Genomic DNA, 20607 nt, shown 5'->3' with positions numbered 1-20607 from the left:
ACACAGCTGGGCACGTAGCTTGGATGTCCCCTGCTCCGCCTTAGGGCAGGATAGGGAGTTATTCACAAATCTTAGTGTAATATGGATTCTGGTGTTGTACTTTTTGCTAACAGCATTTTTATGTCTATCATAATATGTGACCATAAAGGTAATCCTAAGAAGTACTGAGAATTTGTCTAATAAATCCTTAACTCTTGATGTATTTAACAAACTGGTACAGGGGAGGGTTAAGTGTTAGTGCTAAGAAGAACACAAGTAAGATAGACTATAACTAGTTGGCAAACCTGTAGTAATTAAATTCAATTCTCCTCTAACAAAAGATTTATACAGTTGGTCATTTATAAGCAAATGAAATAAAAGTGTAGTTAAGAAGTGTAAAGAACCATTTTGTCCCTATTTATTATGCTTCTGCCCACACATCTTTATAGCACTGATTTTTTATGTTCATCTACCAGACAAACAAGAGAGCTAAATTCAGTGTTTTCCATGAAATAAATAAAAGCTTTGAATATCACAATGCTTATGCATCCCAAAGGGGAAAATAGCAGCAATGTAAGAGAGCGATAATTTTACTGTTGAGCCTCTGAATAGGATGGGTGTTTGTAGCTAATGCAGCGCCTACTGTCAAACATAGCTCCTTTTGTGTTTCTGAAAGACAAGAACAGAAGTGTGTTTAATCTGTTCTAGGCTGTCTTTCCTGAGGAAACTCAGTTTAACTGGCTTCATTACACATCATCATGCAAATATATTACTTAGTCCAGATTTGGAGTCTACCATGTTTCCCTGCCTGAACAACGCGATGGCTTTGCAGCAAGAGTTTCCACCAAATCCTCTGAGAGGCCAGCTGAATGGCCTTGCCTTAGGAAATTAATGGGACATTTTCACCCAAGCCTTTTGATGTGAGCTGAATAACTAAGGGGCCAGGATGTAGGAAAGTTTCCTATTCATAATTCTGCGTACTTGTACTTTGAGTACCTTAGAAAGAGGCAAGCAGCACTATATATTCCTAGGGAATTGAGGCAATGGGCAAGAAGGATTTTTCTGGAACCACTTGGGGAGCATTACTTTGTTATTTTATGCTTCGCCTCTGTCTGAATTGGTAGATAAAATGGAAGATCTTTTCCTCACCCTGCCCTCACCATGTCAGAGTATGACATGCTCAGATAAATTATGTTTGGATCTCAATGCTGAGTTGGTATTTCATTTTGAGTTGTAAGTCTAAGCCAAGCGCATTTGAATTTTATTTCATTATATTCTAGCATAATAAAACAGAAATAACTTCACCACAAGATATAAATGTTGAGCTTGTTCAATGCTGTGTAATGCAAAATATGTAAGGAAGAACGAAAGGAAAAAGTGGCATTTTGGCCTAGAGAGCTCCAGTTTCTAAGCCTGAAGGATTAGCTTTCCTTCAGCACCTCCCACGCCCCTGCCCAGGGCTCAGTCTCAGCTCTCTTCCCCTTACCTGGCTGTGTAGCTGCCAGGGCCTGTAGTCCTCCTCAGCACACCGTCTGTCAAAAATGGACTTGTAGTCTACTTTAACCAGCTGCCATTCAGAACGGTGGCTAAAGTGTCCAAACACTCTACAGGATCATGATGATAAAAATGACAATCACGACAGTATTCACAACAGCTTGCATATGTTAACTCTGAACATGGTGCTCACAGGAATGATGTGTTATGCTGAGCACATCAAATGGCTCAAAACTTTTAATCCTCCAGATATGTTTATGAAGAGGATACTATTATGGGCTCTGCATTGCAAGATGGATGACTTGAGGCTCAAAGAGGTTTGTCAACACCAAAGTCAAGCCACTAGCAACTGGTACAGCTGGATCCCGGAGTATCTGACTTAACAGCCCACTTGTATATGTTGTACCACAACAATAATTGACAAAAATGACTGAGAAAAAAAATTACAAGTGGTGCATTATAGGTGGTCTGAGATTATACTTGTAGATTCTTGAGTTAACATGCCTGTTTCTTATGGTTTCCATGCTATTTGGTGTTCCCACCAGTCCCTAGGGAAGTAGGCAGCAGTCAAATGGTAATGATTTGCTCCTACGTTGAACATTCTCCTCTCCCTACCCAGAAACCTAGGTATTTAATGCAGTGTTTGAATCAATAATAATAGGTGTAGATAAAAGCCACAAAGTGGATTTTTAGATCAGCTTTTTAAAATTTATGCTTTGTAAATATAAAAATTAAGTAAAGTAAAATTAGGGAATAAATTACTAATCTAGCTATGTTTCTAGGCATATTAAATTTTTCTTGATGTTTTCTATCATTGAAAAAAGTGCAATATGGGGTTAGAAAATATACCAATTATTGACTTTGATTTAAAAATTTTCAATGATGACAGGATCAACTACTTTGAAACCTTTCTTTTCTGTTTTTCCATGGCCAATTTTATAGGGGAAGCAAATAGCTCAGTTTCATATTTCAAATTCAAAGCTCATATTTTGAAACTCATAGGCATCCGAGTCATTAATCAAGTCCTTCACAAATTAATGATCATCACTTTTCAGACAAGAATGAGTGTAAATGCAATTTCACAAGAACAGATTGTTCTCATGGTTTTCCTAATATGCCTTACAATTGGGTTAGGTAAAGAGCCAGGGAAAAATAAAATCCCTTGTGGGGTTTTGATCAAATGCTGTGTTCTGACTGAAAGAGAAATTATTCTTATACGCCTGAGATTTTCTGCATATACACTCTGCTTATATTAAAACTTTTAAGCTCATAGCTTTATTTGCTCTTGAAATAATTGCTTCTAATTTCCCTAAACACATTGAGTATAGAAAGAAGAGAGCTTTGCCCTTCTGCTATCACCCCCTAGTCTGAGTCTCCTCAAACTCATCAGAGCCAAAAAATGGTTGCCCACATTTTCTTTCCTTTTAGCTAGGTACTCCTAGAGTAGCATGGACTGACTGTGCTAACAACTTTAAGCCTAACAGCCACAAATCAAAGAGGGCTCAGCTATAAAACATCTTTCTGTTTACTCTCTTAAATTAAGGCTAGACCACACCATAGCTTTCCACTTACGTCATGATTAGAGTTTCTTCTCCAGGTTCACCCAGAACCCCATCCACAAAAAGTGGAATAGATGTGAAACTGTATTTGCTCCAAGATCTCCCTTCATCGAAACTCAACCTAGCAACAGAACAAAATAACAGTCAAGATCTCAGGAGAAAATATAAAAAATCCTTTCTAAGAAAATATACTCTCCACCAGTAGAGGATGCATTTTAAAGGCAGCTGGAATATTGTCAAAATAAGTCCTCCTTCCATCTGATTAGATAGTTTTCATTCTACCAATGGGTAGAAATACAGGTAGCCAATCCAGTGGGACCCAGTGTTAAGATCACAATAAGGGATAACTGTGCAAAAATGGGAATAAGAGTCTCCAATGGAAATTTTTTCTTAACTTGGATATTTTATTACTCTTTAAGACCTCAATGTGAGCCTCTCCAAATCCTCACTGGTATCTAGCAGCATATGATCCTAAAAAGCAATGACTGGGTGACCTGGATTTCAACAGACCCACCTGTAAATGACAAATTCCATACTGTGTCCAGTTATATATTGTTATAAATCATAGCTCACTTCATTGAATTAATGGATGGGTACAGAAGGACGGGTCCTTGAGAATAAAAGTGGAGGAGGGCCCCATTCTGATGGCTACCAGTATGGTCTGAATGTTTGTGCTGTCTCAAAATTCATGGGTTGGTGGCATTAGGAGGTGAATCCTTTAGGAGGCAATCAGATGATAAGTGTAGCAATTGTGTTGCACCTTTCACCAGGGGACAACACAGCAAGAAGATGCCATTTGAGAACCAGAAAGCAGGGTCCCCACCAGGCACCGAATCTGTCAGTGCCTCCTTGATCTTGAACTTTCAATTTCCAGAACTGTGAGCAATAAATTTCTGTTCTTCATGAGCCACCCATTTTCTGGTGTTTTGTTACAGGAGCTTTTCTTTTGCTTTCTGACTCTGTGGATGGCGCTCCCCACGCTAAGACTTGGTGTCTCTTCTGCAGCCTTCTCTTTGGTCATCAAAGTAAACTCAGTGGTGGGAAAACCAGGTTTTTGGTTTTGAACAAACTCACATGTGACACAGTCTCTTTCAAACACAGGAAGAAGCCTATTGAAAACTCCCGAGGAAGTTAGACCTTACACATTCATCCAGGGAAGACATATAGGCAGAGTGGCGGAATGCCACCTCCAAAAAGGAAGCTGAGGAAGCTTCATGAGAGAAACAAGGTATGAGTATGACTGTCAAAAACTGCTAATCTCTGTGCAGAATGCACATAATACACCTCCCAAACTTGAGGAGATGTTATTTGGGATATAACTGCAAGTAGTTTAACTACTTAGAGACTGAGTGCTAGTGAACATCCTTCTACCTGTGATAGAGCTGAGAGAAAAAGATACTGGTACCGTCACATTTGAAAACCATAATGCAGTTCTATTGGGGACAGAAATTACCACCCCACCTCTGTTTTTTTTTTTTTTTTTAAACTTCTAACTTGTTTATTCTTTTTTCTTTTTATTTTTTTTGCAAAATTGCAGGCAACAACAATCTTCTTTTCGTGGAGCAAAGGTGTTAATTACACTCAAGCTAATCTTGACACTTTACTAAGCACAGTCACAATGTGATAGCCTGATTCCCAGGTCTGTCCTGTAGTGCACCTGTCCCCAGGTGGCAGGTACTCTTACCAAAGATGTCGAATTGGAAGAGAAGTGTGTTTCATGGCAACCAGGACTCCACCTTGATCTAGGTACAAAACACTGTGCTCCTCTTCAAAGATCTAGAGGAGAAAAAAAGTACACACATGGACATACATCCACACACACTCATGGTACAGAGAATCGGTTTTCAAATGAGAACAAAAATCATTCCAGGACCAAAATGGATTTCCCTAAAAATTTGGGGGAAGAGAGCTAAAAAATGCTTCCCAACAGGGGCTACATGTTATATAACATTATGTTTAGGTAGGAAGAAAATAAACTTAAAAACATATAGCACATGTTTGTGTTAATATTCTATTATCATTATTGTAATATCCATTTATTTTCATTTCTGATAATGTCAGAACATCAGGAAACTGTCATATATATCCCTGGATGGAAGGAAACTTAGAGACAGGTTGCTCCAATAGTTTCACTTTTACAGATTAGAAAACTAAAGTTTAGACAGATGTAGTGACTTGCCAAAGGCCATGCAAACAGTGACTGTTGGATTTGGGACTTGCTTCATTATGGTACCCTTTTTGATCTAATTATTTCAAATTTCCAACTGCTATCAAAGAAAGGTACTCCTGTTTAATTCACAAAAGTTCTACCAAGTCGCAAATAGTTCTGATCAAAATGAAATTGTCACCTTGGGTGCATGTGCTGTTGGATCTTTCTCCAAATGTGAAACGAATAATTTGAAGTCAAATGGAAACATGAAACGACGTCTCTAAATCCTCTCTACAAGATGTGTGCTATTCTTGTAGTCAAATTGCTACTAAAGCCTTTTTCTGATGTTACACAGAACATTCTTTTTTCCACTGAGTTTCTTTCTTATACCCAAAACACACACCAGGACTGTAAAAGTAGAGATTTTCCGTGGCTTATTTAGGGTGTTGGAAGAAAGAAAATGGAATGCTGGATCTCTCTTTTCCAGAGGAAGTTTCCTTAAAGGGTTTATCTTTCTACATGGCTTTAAGATCTGTTACTCTGGGGTTTCTTAAGCAATTTTTCTTAAAATATGAGAATCCTACAGACACTCTTCAAACATCTGAAGATAGGAAGGCAACTGGACCATCATGTGGATGTTTGTAAAATTTAAGAGACTGCTCTCATTGCCAAGTGTGATTACCTGTGCATTAGATTTCAATTTATAGTGCTAGTTATTGTATAATAATTAAACGTCAGTGGGTTATTAAAACATATTTATTGAAGTCTAACAACCATGCATTAGGCTCATATCTTGTTATGATTCCTAAACCTCATTAAATGCCTGGTTTATAAGCCATGGATATCTAATTTTCATTCAGAAGAAAGGCATGAAGCATTTAAGCTAAACACATTGGTTTAAAGTGATTCCATTTCTACTTTATCTAACATATGCATCCTGATGGTTATTACTCTGTCTTTTGCACATGAGATTTAAGCATCTCAAACACCACCTGGGTAATGGCTATTTCCATATCATTGCGTTCTTCTCTGTTCTGGCTTCAAGGCAAAGAGAATTTATGTTGGCAACCTGGAATTAGATATGCAATCTACCCTTCAAGTTCCAGTTTCCTATTTGATAAACCCACAGGGATTCTGTTTTTACTTTTATGGGAAATATTCTGTCAGACCTAATATAAAACATATTTTTTTCACTTATGTATGTTCTTACATAAAGACCCTAATTAAGAATTATCTTTATTAAATAACAAAAGAAATTAGTGTATAAAAATTTGCTAAACTCAATGATTTGTTCCAGATTTCATTAAAAAAAAGAAAAGCCATATAATATGCTTTAGGATTTATTCGTAGCATGTACCACTGCTGAGTAAGTTCCTAGACTTGAACCAAGTTGGACAATTTTTATGCTGTTTAAACTTTGGCCATACAACCCAGGGTCTTTTCTTACCTGCCTCCAAGTGTTCCCTGCATCTGAAGAGACAAACATGCTGATGTCACTGTCTGACAGTTCGGAACCTATATTACCTAGAAAGAGTACATCACCATTAGAGGAGAAAAAAAAAAAAAAAAAAAAAAAAAAAAACTTTCTGCAAAAACTAACAATGGCCTAGATCAGCAGTCTGCCTGGCCTGAGAAGGATTTTGACTGTAAGCATTTTGTCTGAGCAGGAGTTTTCAGCGCACTTGCTTTAGGGTCAATGGTTTAGGTGCCTTTCAAAATATTTTTAGCCTGCTCATTATTCCAAGCACAGATATCTAAAGTCTGCACCATCTACAGCAGCAAGTAAAGGAGACGAGCTTCTTACCTGAAGCAACAATGATGCTTGGAGCTGTGTCTCTGCTGGCAATGATCCCTGATGTGTAGGGATTCTCAGATACCTTCAGGTGAAGGTGGAGTGAGCAATAGGGCTACAATGAGGAGAAATGAGAGTCATAATAGCACAAAAGCTAAGGGTCACTTAAAGCCCAGATTCAGAGCATTCATGCATCCGTCTGTCCATCCCACCAGCCCATTTATCCTTCCATCTCTGCTATCCTTCTACCACCCATTCATCCACCCAACCACCATTTTGCATTCCACAAATGTCTAGTGTCTACTAAGTGCAAGACAATTGCCAAGTTTGAAAAATAGAAAGCTCCTTTATTTTAGGTGTAATTTACTGACATAAGTGCCATTGGGTAATTTGATGAGTATTTAAGTACCATGTATATATAAACTAGATGAAGTTTATGACAGGGTTGCAAAGACTAAAGTTGGGTCTCTGTCATTGGAGAGTTTACAATTCAAGTAGAGAACAGGAGATCTTTCTATTTATTGCCATAAAGAGAGACTATTTTAACAGTCATAAGATAGATATAGACAAAACATCATATGAGATTCTAGAAGGTGAGGAGATACAGTCGAACTTTGGATTAGAGGTGAGTTCTCAGGAGAAAATAGTGGATGGGTAGGGTCTGAACTGTGGGTAAGATGTTCAATCATGGGTAACATCAATAACAAAGAAGCAAAAGAGTTGCAGTGTGTAACCAGGTAAAATTAAGAGGAGAAATGGGATTTGAAAGCAGGAAAGTTTGAGTCAGGCCAGGAGAACTTTGAAGAAGTCAGCTGGCATTTCTTAGTCATTCTTCTCTTGAGACCCCAATCTTAGTATAGAAAAGACTATATGACATGTACCACTGTCCTAACATCCTCCAAACAACAGACATAGTGTCTCTACTACCAATCCAAAGTTGGATTGCACCTCCTCACCTTTAGAATCCATTTGATTCAATATAGAAGTCATACTTTTAGACAAAATGCACTAGTAATAAACATTTAAATGAAATTTTAAGGGGCTTGTTTATCTATATCTAAAAACCTTGATCAAATTCCCTGATTAAGCTATCAACAGCTTTTAAGAAAAAAGAAAAAGGAGGATAATAAATCTTGTACAAATTTTGTTTAAAATACTCCTGTACTAAGTTGTCAAAAATACAAGTTTGTGTTTGAACCCATGGTTTTTTTCCATCTCTCAGGAAGATTACTTTCTAATCTTATCGAGCTGAGTCTTTGGAATCACCAATGTATCTCTGTTATTACTTTTATTCTGCTTTGTAAGTCTCAGTCAACAGATATTCAGAGAACTACAGATTCTCTACAGAGATACACAATGATTAAATGTATATAGGATGGAGTAAATGATGAACTAAAAATGAAACTCAGAAATAAAAGTAGCCAAAACACTGGCAAAATAAAACTGCAGATCGTGAGAGACTGTTTTCCTTACTGTCAACACAGAAAGTAAAACTCTTGAGGAACAATCGTTTCTGTATGAAAACTGCATGTAAAACTTTCAAACAACATTTCACTTTATAATGCTCTGTAAGAGTAAGAAAGATAGCCCCTCTAAAAAGAAACACCAGAGTCACATATCTGGCTTCCTTTTGTCCAAGAGAAAGACTAGAACAGCACTTATTATTTATTGCTAAATGCGGTGGTGGGTCCCAGGACAGTATCGCCCAACACTCAGCCAAGTTAAGACAGGATAAAGTGGGGGCATCAATCATTTTCACCACGAATATTTTCCTGACGGCTGCAGCCTATCACAGCCTCCCCTTCTCTGACAAACCACAATTTGTTCTATGATGCACAATCCTGAATTACCTATTTCAGGAACAGGACAGTTTTATACCCTCAAGAGGCACACTCTACAAATGAAAAGAGCACATCAACTGCTTCTTTGCATCTTCTGTGGAATTGTGCATAGAATCCAATAAAAAAGATGAAATCAATAAAAGGATGTAATATCAAGTACTGCATTTTTTATTGGGGCATGAAAGACCTTAATTCACTATTCTACTCAAAACAATGCCAAAAGTACATGGAATTGATTATAAATCACATAATCTGAATAATGTAACCATCACCGTAGTATCCCAAGAACTGCACCAGAGTTGGGGATCAAGCCTAGACATCTAGGATTAATGCAGGGTCTTCTGCACCGTCTAAGAGAGTAGAACATTCCTGCACCAGGGAATACTCAGCTTGCAATCCTGAGTCAGCTGCTGCCACAGCTGGAAGACTGTGAAGCTCAGTTGCCACTTTGGACAAGGATTATTTGGTACGGGAAACGCTATTACAAAGGAAAGAGGACGCTTTCAATTGGCTGGCTGTTCCCTGCTCTGTTGCTATGGCTTTCAGTGAACCAAGACGTATTGATTGGAGAAGAAAGACACCGGTTTGCACAGTAGCAGCAACATTAGAAACGATCTTTTTGGTACATATTTTCTCCACTCTCACATTTGTAGTACTGGATTGCCCCCAGCTGGTACATGGAGAATATTCTGCGGGGTTTTTTCCCCCTTTCTTTCATATTTTTTTTTCAAAGCACTTACACAGTCTAGTCAAATGTGAGAAGAAAAATGATGTTAGGTGATTCATCATCAGGGTTTTTTAAAATATTTTTTAGTTGTAGATGGTCTTTTATTTATTTATTTTATGAGGATCGAACCCAGTGCTTCACACATGCTAGGCAAGTGCTCTACCACTGAGCTACAGCCACAGTCCCTCATTGTCGCTTTTTAATTTAAACTTCTGTACCTGCTTTGGACATCTGTCAGAAAGTTAAAGTCACCAAAGTTAAGTCACCAAAAACTAAAAGATTTGTGATAAAGGCTATCAAGCGACTCCAGGTTCCTGCAGGACACAAGGCCAGGCTCTGGGATTCTTATGTACATTTTGCACAGGCAGGAGCAATTTTTTTCTTTTTTCCAGTCCTGGGGATTAAACCTAGGGTTTCACAGATGATAGACAAGGTCGCTGCCACCCAACTACATCCCCAACCATTTTTAAATTTTATTTTGAGACAAGAGTCTCACTAAAATGCCCAGGATGGTCTTGAATTTGCAAACCTCTTGCCTCAGGCTGGGGAGTAGATGGGATTACATGTGCATGTCACCATGTCCTGCTCCTTCTTTTTCTTTATCAATGGTAAACAGACCTTGCAACCTACCTACCCTATACAAATGATCACAGGGGTTGCTTCTATGTTTCCGGGGTTGTCTCCAACCCAATAGAGTCAAAGCACAGCTTATTCCATGAGTGGTCCTCTATTTCTCTTCTATTTCCACATTAAAAAAAAATATAATGGAAGGGAGATCAATAGAGCAGAAGAAAGGAATGGGAGAGAGGGGAGAGTAGGAGGGAAAACCAGAAATACTGGGGAATGAGATTGGCCAAACTATGTTGTCCTATTTTGTGCATGTACAAAGAGTAAGGACAAATTCCATCATTATGTACAACTATAATGCACCAAGAGAAAATATGGGAAGCCACCCTTATCTAGCAGAATCAGATAACGTCGAGCTTCATGACACAGAGGTCTGACTTCTCAGAACTAGAAGATACGGAGGTCTGTCCCAGATTGCTGAGGGATATGTGGCACTGTGGGAGTGGTTCCCTGTCTGGTTCTGTGATAGTTTCCCTGAGCAAATTGGTTCCCTAACTCCACCCCATCCTGTTCATCACAGAAGAAGCCCATCCCATTCTGGGCCCCTTTACCTGTGTGACTAAATAAAAAGGTTTGAACTACTCCATGTTGTTAGAGGCCAGAACTGGTATGGCCAGACCCATCACGCCCCCTCTCATTTAAAAGCAGTATCAGCTCTTGTGCTTTTATTGAGTAGATAAATTTATGGGTAATTGATTATAGCTAACATTGTCCTCTGGCAGTTAACCCTTTTCTCATCCATGCAGGATATGGCTGAGAGTCAACCCCTCCACAATAAAATATGAAAAAAGACAAAAATATGCAAAAACTTTGAAGAAGAAAATACGGGAATGTACATGGAAGCCACCAATGACTTAGAAAGGATGCAGGGACCAGCACATAAATTCCAAAGCCTTACTTGCACAAACTCAGAGACCAGGTCACATCATCAATTGGTCAATTCTAGAAACAATTGGATCCTTAGTCTTTAACCTTTTCAGGTACAATGTTTGAGACTCTGATGCAAATTAAGGATCATGAAAAAGCTCACAAGGACAAGCACACAGTTTGCATTCAATTTCGGGGAATTCACAAACCCTGAATGCCCATTAGTGAACTCCTAGGTTCTAACCACCTTTCTTTTGTCTTCATGTTCTATTTTACCTGACAAAACACTTTGGATGTTGCAAGTATTCCATAAATGTCTGCTGGATTTAATGGAACCCCTACTATTTTCCACCTTAAATACTGATCATTGACTCTTCCTGTCTAATGGAAGCATTGTGCCCTTTGATAGACACCCCCCATCTCACCCACCATCTGCCCTCTGCTCCTAGGAGTCTGATTGTTTCAGCTTCCACAAATAAGTGAAAACATGTGGTACTTGTCTTTCTGTGCCTGGCTTATTTCACTTAGCGTAATGTTCTCCAGGTGATCCATTAATTATCCTTCCTATTTCAGGCACTGTGGATGGCCAGTGGGGAATTCCCAAATGATAAAAGAAGACATTTCTCCACTATGATATAAACAGAGGTAACAAATGTTCAGAGAGTATCTGAGAGTCAACCAGCTTAAAATTGTTTTTCCTCCCAACCTCTGTAATAGCCTCTAGATCCTATCCTCACAGTACCTTTTCCCCAAGACTACTAATCTGAATATTGTACTAAAAAATGACAGATCAGAATTTCATAAATGATGAGGGAGCAAGCAAGTTCCTAAATACCTGCAACCCCCTTTCCCAAAGACATGCACTTGTGTGCAGTTTCTGACTCTGAATTGCAGCTAGGTCTCCATTAGTTCTTCAGTAAAGATTTAGTAGCAAAGGAGAAGGAGGCCCTCAGAAAACTGGCTGGGTTTTGGGTATTCAGCTCTTTTCCAAACCAGCACAACATGTAGTGTCACACACACAGTGTAGTGAGGTGGGAAGCACAGTCCTGAATCTCCTGGGGCAACTGCCTGCTCAGCTCCAGTAAAAAACTGCCAAACAAATCCATTCAGAAGTCAGAGCCCCTCTCCATGAAACACTGTGCCTTCCCCAGGGGACCAAGCACTTGTCACAGGTTCAGTTCAGCTCACATCTTGCCTCTTGGGAGCTCGATCCCGGGGCTTCGGAGGCAGGTGGACCATGACCTGTAATACCCTATCTAATTGTACAATGCAGTCTTCAGAGGGAAGAAATCCCAGCTGAGCCCTCCAGGCAATCAGTCTGAAAGTCCTAAAAATACAGCCCCAAATTACCCTGGATGTCTTACTTCCATAGAATATATTTTCCCAGGAACATTCCATTTGGGGCTGTGATTCTGAACTTGTTCCACATTTGTAACAGCCCTGCTGGAAAAATCTCTTTTCTAATCACAAGGCTCTGCTTTCGGTGACACTGTCACTTTCCAAGTACTCACAATCTAAAATCGCTTTTTATCTCCTCTCTGCCAACCAGTTCCGGAGCCTAGAGAAGGTTTTTAACAGTCTGGGTCTCCTGTAGCTCAAAGATTTTCTTTCCTATTTTGTGCCGTTGGCAGATTTTTAAAAAGTGATTTCGTTCTCTCCTCCCCAACCCCTTTGTCATTTCGCCCTCCTCCACCGGTTGCCTGTTTTTAAAGCGCCTATGTTAAAACTGAAGTAAGAGACAGGGTTAATGAGGGAGGAAGGACCAAAGACTCCTGGGTCCCATACATCCTCATCACAATAATTCATCTCTCCTCAGTCTTAAGGAGTCTCCGGATTTTGTGAACTTTGAAGCCGACTAGAGCCCATGAGCTCTAGGTGGACGTTAGAACAAATCCCTCATAATCATTCAAGGGAACACGTGGCTTCCACTGGAGTCCAGATGTGGAACTCAAACAACACCTTTCAAGCACACTCCAAGCACAACTCCAAAATACAAGGTGGATGTTGAGCACGCAGGTAAGATTCTTGGAGCTGATCTTTGGAAAGCCAGAAAGACAGCCACAGTCCCGGTTCAAGGAACTCCCATTTAACAGGGGGAGGTGGATGAGGTGGATGAGAAAGTTGATGGATATATGTGCTGATTTCAGAGAGCAGTAGAGGTCATGAAGAGAAAGGAATAAGGACAAATATAACTTTACTGGATTCTCAAGAAAGATGTTTGAGAAGGAAGAACCTGAACACAAAGAAAAAGCTTGATTAGTGGAAGGGCATTTAGCAGAAATAATAAGAAATTCAAATATTCTAAGATGAATACATAAGTTCATGCCCCAGCACCACTAGGGTTTCTGTGTAAGGAGGATGGAGGGAGAGGATAGAGATCAGGGAGAAGTAGACAGGGACCAGATCACATGGGACCTGCCAGTCATGATGAAGTATTTGAACCAGAAAACCATTTGAATGCTGAAGTGAAGGAGAGATATGATGTGGTTTTTCAAAAGTTTAAGTTGATAGTATTTTATGAAATTTGAGAAAAGAGAAATCTATTTTAATAGAAAGGAAAAACAGTGAGTTTTCTAGGGTCAAGAGTGTGGTTCTAAATGCAAAGGAGCACTGATGAGTTTTTAGGGTGCTGGGAATACGTCCATCTTGACTGTGGTAGTAGGTATATACATTTGTCAAACTTCATCAAAGTATTCCCTTAAATGGTCATGGGGTGGGGGGTACTGGGAATTTAACTCAGGGGCACTCGACCACTGAACCACATCCCCAACCCTATTTTGTATTTTATTTAGACAGGAACTCACTGAGTTGCTTAGTACCTTGCTTTTGCTGAGGCTGACTTTGAACTCACAATCCTCCTGCCTCAGCCTCCTGAGTCATCAGGATTATAGGTGGCAAAGTGGTTTCTTTTTATATATATAAAACCAAAAGTTTGCTTTGGCTATTGTGTGGAGAATGGATTGCCAGATAGAAAATGGGGATAGTAAGGTTGGATCCAACACTGGGGGTCAGGGTCAGGTGGGACAGGCTAGTGGCTTGGATTAGGATGGTCCCAGCAGGGATGGGGAAGGAACTAATAGCGTATGTTTATTTTGGGGGCACAGCAATATGACTTTGTGACTCTAGGTTGGGGTGAAGCAGGGAACACTTTGCTATGTTTTGAGTCACTTTTATTATTTTTATTATTACTAATATTATTTATTTTGTAGTGCTGGAGATCAAACCCAGGGGTATATCGTGCATACCAGGAAAGTGTTCTACTACTGAGTTTTATCGCCAAACCTAAGAGCCATTTTAATGACCCATTTATGAAGCCAAAAAGGCTAGGCAAGCCTGTTTGTGTCACATGGTTTATTCTCTCTCATAGGTTCTCTCTCTCCTCTCCAAAGTACATGAAGGGAATGGAAAGCCCTGTTAAGGTACTGGCACATGCAATGCATCTGTGACTACATATCACAATGCTCCAACTTAGAACAGCTTAGCTAGGAAGGTAGCCTTATTTATTTTTTTCCCTTTTTCTTTTTTTTTTTTTTAATGCCACGTAACTGTGCCTATTATAGGCATTCAATAAGTAGCTATTATATTTACTAGGCTGTCACTGGCTTTGTGCACTCACTATAACAAACGGCTGTTTTTCTCCCAGTTGTCAGTAATAAGGATGGAAGCTGAGTGGGAAGCTGCATTTTAGACCACTTCCCTGATGCACAGTGACAACTGTGATATCCTCTGCCACTAATAAGGTCAAGCTGTAGCTGCTGGCATCTTCTCGAGCAGGAGGGTGACCCACCTACCACTGTGCAGGATGAACCTGCTAAGTGACCGTCCAGACTTCATGGAATGGAAGAAGCAAGCTGAGTGAGGATAACATCAAAGTCAGGGTCGTGTGAAGAATGTGCACAATGACAGATGGGAAGAAAGATGACAGGTTGGCTACACCCACACCATGCACCAAGCCCTTCTTGCTAAAACTAAGTGGCCTTCTCTCTAGGTCTATATCCTGGCCTCTCCTTTGTCTTCACTTAAACCCAACTTCTGAACTATTTTACAGAAACTAATCATATTAATTTAATAAAACTTTACTTTGCAATTAATCTCTTTCTCCTCTCCTTCATTCACTGAGTGTAGCAAGTATAACACAGGTCTCAGGGCTACTAAGAACAATAAGATGTGACCCTACATACAGTCTTTTATTTATGAATTTCGCCTCCCTGAAATAGAGAAGTAGATTGAAGTCTCCTTGAAGGCAGGATTCAGCTTTGATCCTTCTCTTGGATACTGTCATATCATTAACTAAATAAAAAAATTTACCCTGACATATGTATTGCCCAAATGTAAGATAATGAAAGGAAGACCATAATGAAAGCAGTGGTCAGCAACCGTTTTTCAATGGGCCATAAAAGAAATGTCTTAGGGTTTTATTGACCATAGTCTGTCAGCACAACTTGATTCTGCTTTTGTAGAGTGAAAACAGCTATAGACAATATATAAACAAATAAGCATGACTCTGTTTCAATGAAATACTATTTAAAAAAACACAATGGGTCACATTTTTCCCCAGGCCATAGGTTTTCCAAGCCCAAGCGTTATAGACTAAGACAAATAAATGGAACATAATATAAAGAAAATAAACGTGTTTAAGTCAGGCATGAACTTCTCTCAAAATGCAATCAAACATTACCACAGGAAAATATACCACACAATCCTGCATTCAGTTTACCAGTTTTGCAGCTAAATGTAATACTCATTGTGATTTTTCACAAGAAAGTAAGAGTGTTTAGGGGACACCCTCAGGATAGATGAATACTACCATATTCTGCCAAAACTATCATTGGAGGTGCTTTGTCAGGATGTGGGTTGTAGGGCAGGAAATGTACATCAGAGGATAAGTACATGTTTAGCATGCATGAGAACCTAGGTTTAATTCCAAAACGAACAAACAAATAAACAAACTTGAGAGAAATAATGATACTGGACATGAGCACAGGACTGACCATGTGCTCTTATCTCCTTGGCCCAGCACAAAAGGCAGCCCTGTGATTCTTTTTTTTTTTTTTTGGTAGGGATTGTACTGGGGATCGAACTCAGGAGCACTTGGCCACTGAGCCACATCCCAAGTCTTATTTTGTACTTTATTTTATTTAGAGACAGGATCTCACTGAGTTGCTTAGTGCCTCACTTTTGCTGAGGCTGGCTTTGAACTCGAGATCCTCCTGTCTCAGGCTTCTGAGTTCCTGGGATTACAGATATGCACCACCATGCCCAGCAACCTTGTGATTCTTTTCTGCAAATTCGGCCTTCACACCCTTTCCTGCCCACTTTGTTCATCAACTGAGCAAAAACCCCAGAATGAGCTTCATCCTCTTCTTGAATGGCACTTCCATCCCTCCACTGTGTGGGGTGCTCAACTCTACTAAGAAGACTCACCAGCAAGCAGTGCACAGGGTCCCCTCTGAGATCTGTGTCCGGAGCCTGCAGCAAACGCCAGTCTCTGCCTTTGTTGTATGTGATGAAGGTCTTCACTTGGTTGTCAATCTTCTTGTTAGCCAAGAACATTCCCTTTATCCCTGCTACCTGGGAAAAATTGACATGGCTGAAAAATACATCAATTTGAGAAGAAGGGACATCTTGGTTTACATTTTATTTTTTAAAGCAGGCTGTCAAATTCAGCTAAGAGCACACATCTTGGAGGAAACACAGGGTGAGAATGGAGGTGAGCAGAAGGTGCTGAGGTATGACTCTCCAGCCTATTGGACAGAAAGCAGCAGATCACCCCTTTGACTTTGGGGGTCATAATACAAGTTTGTTAGAGACTTATTATTACCTTCAGGTAGGTAGGCAGCAGCCTTCAGTTGCCAAGAGATAAACTCTGGGGTTGTCAGTTCTGTTACATGACAAGTAAGCAGTAAATAAGGGCTGCTTTTATTGTATGCTAGACTAGTACCCAGAGTCTTAAATATCTTATCTCATTTAATCCTTTTAACAGTCCTCCTAAAGAAAAATCACTCCATTCCACACATGAGATCTCAAGTTCATCCAGGTAATGAGGCTTTCCCAAGATCACACTGTCTAAGGACACACAGTATGTGCTAGACCTAGGATTTTAACCCAGAACTCGATGGCTTCAAAATTTGTGCTCTTAATGAGAAAATCATTGAGCTATCTGCAGACTTGGACGACCGAGAAAAGTCAAAGATTCTGACATAAATAATTACTGTTGCTTTTATGTTTCTGTACAAGATCTCTCTGTTAATTCACCAAATTCAGTGAACATTTTGAGAAAAACCCTAAAACTGAAGGAAATACAGTTTTTTTCTACATCACGAAATAATCCCTACCCCATTCTTATAATGCCCTTTTTTCTCACCATAAGCAGTTCTTATCAATTATTTAACTCTGAGAAGACAATTGTTTCCTTTCTTCCATATGTAAGAAAGAGATAATAATTGAACAATTGTCAAAACTGTGCAGTAACAAGTCATCCACAGTGCAGTGAATTTTCAGGTGGTCTAGGGTTTATCAGACATATATTTTACACTGTATAAAATAATCCCAACCCAGGGAAATGGGAAGATAGTGAGAAAAAGGACTGTAATGTGTTGAGTTGTGTGATCCATCTCTTCACAGGCAGCAGCTCACTTTATGCTCTCAATAACCAAGAGATATATGTCTCATGAGTCACATTTGGAGGATGAGAAAGTGGAGATTTAGATTAAAAGCTACCCAAAGCTGCTTAGGGCATAAGTGGATAAGCTAGTAAGCATCTCTGAACCCACTTAACTGGAGCCCATAATATTACAATGTGAATATTTTGAACCATCAGCGTGAAACAATAGCAACCATCTTTCTGTCCATGCTGAATACCAAGCACTATCCCTGGTCCTTCATATACAAATTTAAACACTTGCTATAAACCTGTATAACAACTTTTATCCCAATGTTATTGATGAGGAAACTGAGGTGTAGACGGAATTAATTTTTTATGATGACAGAGTATTGGTTTCCTACTTTAATCTGTATGATTCTCAATATTCTTTCAATAACTACAGCTCCGAATGTGTCAAATCAAAGAGGTTGGGCTTCAATCAATAGAAGACACATGTTTTGCCTTTGCTTTGGAGGCAGTCAGACTTCATTAGTTTGTACCTGCTGATTTGGCACCTGGAATAATTTAGAGTTGGGCTAAATTAGTACTCTTTTGGAACTACAAGTTTGTTAAACAAATAAATGGTTTAAACGAGTTGCTGAGAGGAATACTTTGAACTACTTAGGAAAACGAGCTACATTCTGGGCAAGACAGCATCCAGGACAATTTCTTGTGCATTGTCAATGCTCAAAAAAAAAAAACACAGAGGTAAGCATGAGCGATTGGGGTGCTCTGCCTCCCAATGACACTATGTTAGTTGTAAATTATATCTAATTATTCGCTATACACGCTCCATAAGGGCTGCTCACCAGGAAACTCCATATTACTTTTGCATATGTTCAAGCGGCTGTTAGAAACTTAAATGTGACAAAACTGCCTGTTCTTTAAAAATTAAATTTCATAAATCAGAATTTTCAACTAAGTCATGCTGGTGTTCGCTCTATACCATGCCCAGAAATGAGAAACGGCTCTCTTAGTCATTCAGTACTCTAGAGGGTCGCAATAAGTGCCAAAGAAATAAAAATGTGACCTATTCCAATAGTTTCATTGCCCAGTTTTCTTCCTGTCCTCTCCCTCTTTTGGCAAGAGCATCAGAACAGGGTTATGCATGTGTAGACCTGGTTCATCTGATTTGCAGAAGTGGTGACTTTATTGGGCCCCAACTGCTTGGCATTACCAAAAGACACTTGAGCAGAGAGCTGTGCTTTGTAATTCATCTCTGGCAGCTTGGCCTTCAGGTTTATCTTGAGGAATAAAAACTTGGCAAAGTAGAGGGGACATGTATCAACAGGGGTTAGAGTCGGAGAGAGTCTGTTTATTTCCCTCTTACAGCCAAGGCACATTATCCATTTGAGGTGTCTTTTATTGTCTTGCTGCTCTAGTTTGGTCTGCAAAGATGATCAGCCCTGCTCCTAGGTTTTCTGCCACTCACTCTTGCTCTCCCTTTGAGCTTGATAAATCTCACAACAACCTTATGCATGAGGCACTTTCCTCCAATGCCTTCTGTGTACCCTCTCATTGCAGGCCTTCCAATATCAAAAGGGCCCCAAATGTGGAATTGTGTGGGTGTGCATGTGTCCTTGTGGGTATAAGAAAGGAGTGGGGTCCCACTGAGGATGAGAGAACATGTTTATTCTGCCAGATGACCTCTTTCTGTACCAAGACTACATGCATGTTTAAGGAGTGGAATTGAGGGATGGCCCTGGTGAGAAAATATAATATTCCCAGCAGAAACTCTGCCTTCACATGGACATGGCCTTTCCAGCAAAGACACTTCCATGAAAAGGGTACAGCATGCGGATTGGGGCTCATCTTTCTTCGGCAAAGACCTGTTAACTTTTATGCCACTAAATTCTGCAGAAAGACTTTTGAGAGGGCTGAGTGCCCTGGGAAGCTACTTTTTTCTCTTGACTTCTCACATGGAAGAATTGGATAGGAGAAATCTCCAAGACAATTAATAATTATTTCTTATTTTTTAATAGTATAGGGACCAAGCTATCATTGTGATTAGGTTTTAAATATGAATATACAATAGCTCAAACCTCATCCTAGCACAGAGCACTTCAAAACTTTTACTATGCCTGAGCGTGAGTGTCTCAGAGTGCTACCGTTCTTATCTTGCTGTCCCCATGCTTATAGGCCACTCCCAAATTCCTCAGACAATTTCTTGATGCGTCTCTACCTCTACCTCAAGATCTAGCCAATAAGCCTGTCCCAGAAATCAGCCCTCTTTTCATTCTGATTGCCATCAACACTTTTCTGTTCTTCAACCTGTTTTTTGTATACACAGATATATCTTGGTCGCAGCAACTGTGCAATCTTCTTAAGGATGGCAATCTTCCCAAAAACTTTTCTTGTATTCTTTACACTCCTTATCACAAGTTAATTCACCTTTGTCTTCTTTTGTGTACGCTCACATTATAGTCTCCAACCTTAAGATAACCTTCAGATTGCTGTTTACTCCACCATAACTGCTGCTTTAAAATGATTAAAGGTAAAGTCGCTTTGTACAAGGAGGCTCAATTTTGTTTTTAATAAAGTAGGTAGTAAGAGTTCTGCATTAGAAGATATAATTACCACAACACTAACATAAATTTACTGAGTGCTTATGACATAAGACACTCCGTGGAAGGCTCCAGAAAACATGAGCACCAGGGTCTCTCCATGCACTCTGAGTGGTAGAGTCCCTAACGCTCATTGTGCAGATGTATGAACCAAGCCTCAGATGTGGACAATTGCTCGCCTAATGTCATTCAGCTAAAGAAACTTTGATCTGGTCAGTCTAACTCCAGAATTCCTAACACTGTGGCTGTATTATTTTTTCAAACTTTTGTCTTACCAGAGTATCTGCAGAGAAATATCATATTAGTATATAATGATTATAGGAACTGCCATTAATTCATGTTTCAGTAATGTGCTCAATCGTCAT

General features: G+C 39.6%; 1 protein-coding gene across 8 annotated transcripts in view; it reads right to left on the bottom strand.

Moving 5' to 3' along the window:
- Positions 1-20607, bottom strand: part of SORCS1 (sortilin related VPS10 domain containing receptor 1) — a 469944-nt gene that overhangs the window by 81151 nt on the left and 368186 nt on the right. For all 8 annotated transcript variants that reach the window (XM_079136908.1, XM_079136906.1, XM_079136907.1 and 5 more), the window contains exons 10-15: positions 16460-16606; positions 6986-7088; positions 6629-6705; positions 4717-4808; positions 3046-3153; positions 1466-1583 (exon numbers count right to left, since the gene is read on the bottom strand). In XM_079136908.1, coding sequence (XP_078993034.1) covers positions 1466-1583; positions 3046-3153; positions 4717-4808; positions 6629-6705; positions 6986-7088; positions 16460-16606 — 645 coding nt within the window. The remainder of the gene's footprint in view (positions 1-1465; positions 1584-3045; positions 3154-4716; positions 4809-6628; positions 6706-6985; positions 7089-16459; positions 16607-20607) is intronic.

Source organism: Sciurus vulgaris, assembly GCF_902686455.1.
Source record: "Sciurus vulgaris genome assembly, chromosome: 4".
NCBI classification, from domain to species: domain Eukaryota; kingdom Metazoa; phylum Chordata; class Mammalia; order Rodentia; family Sciuridae; genus Sciurus; species Sciurus vulgaris.
Note: the sequence above shows the minus strand (reverse complement) of the source record. Positions and strands in the feature narration are given on the sequence as shown.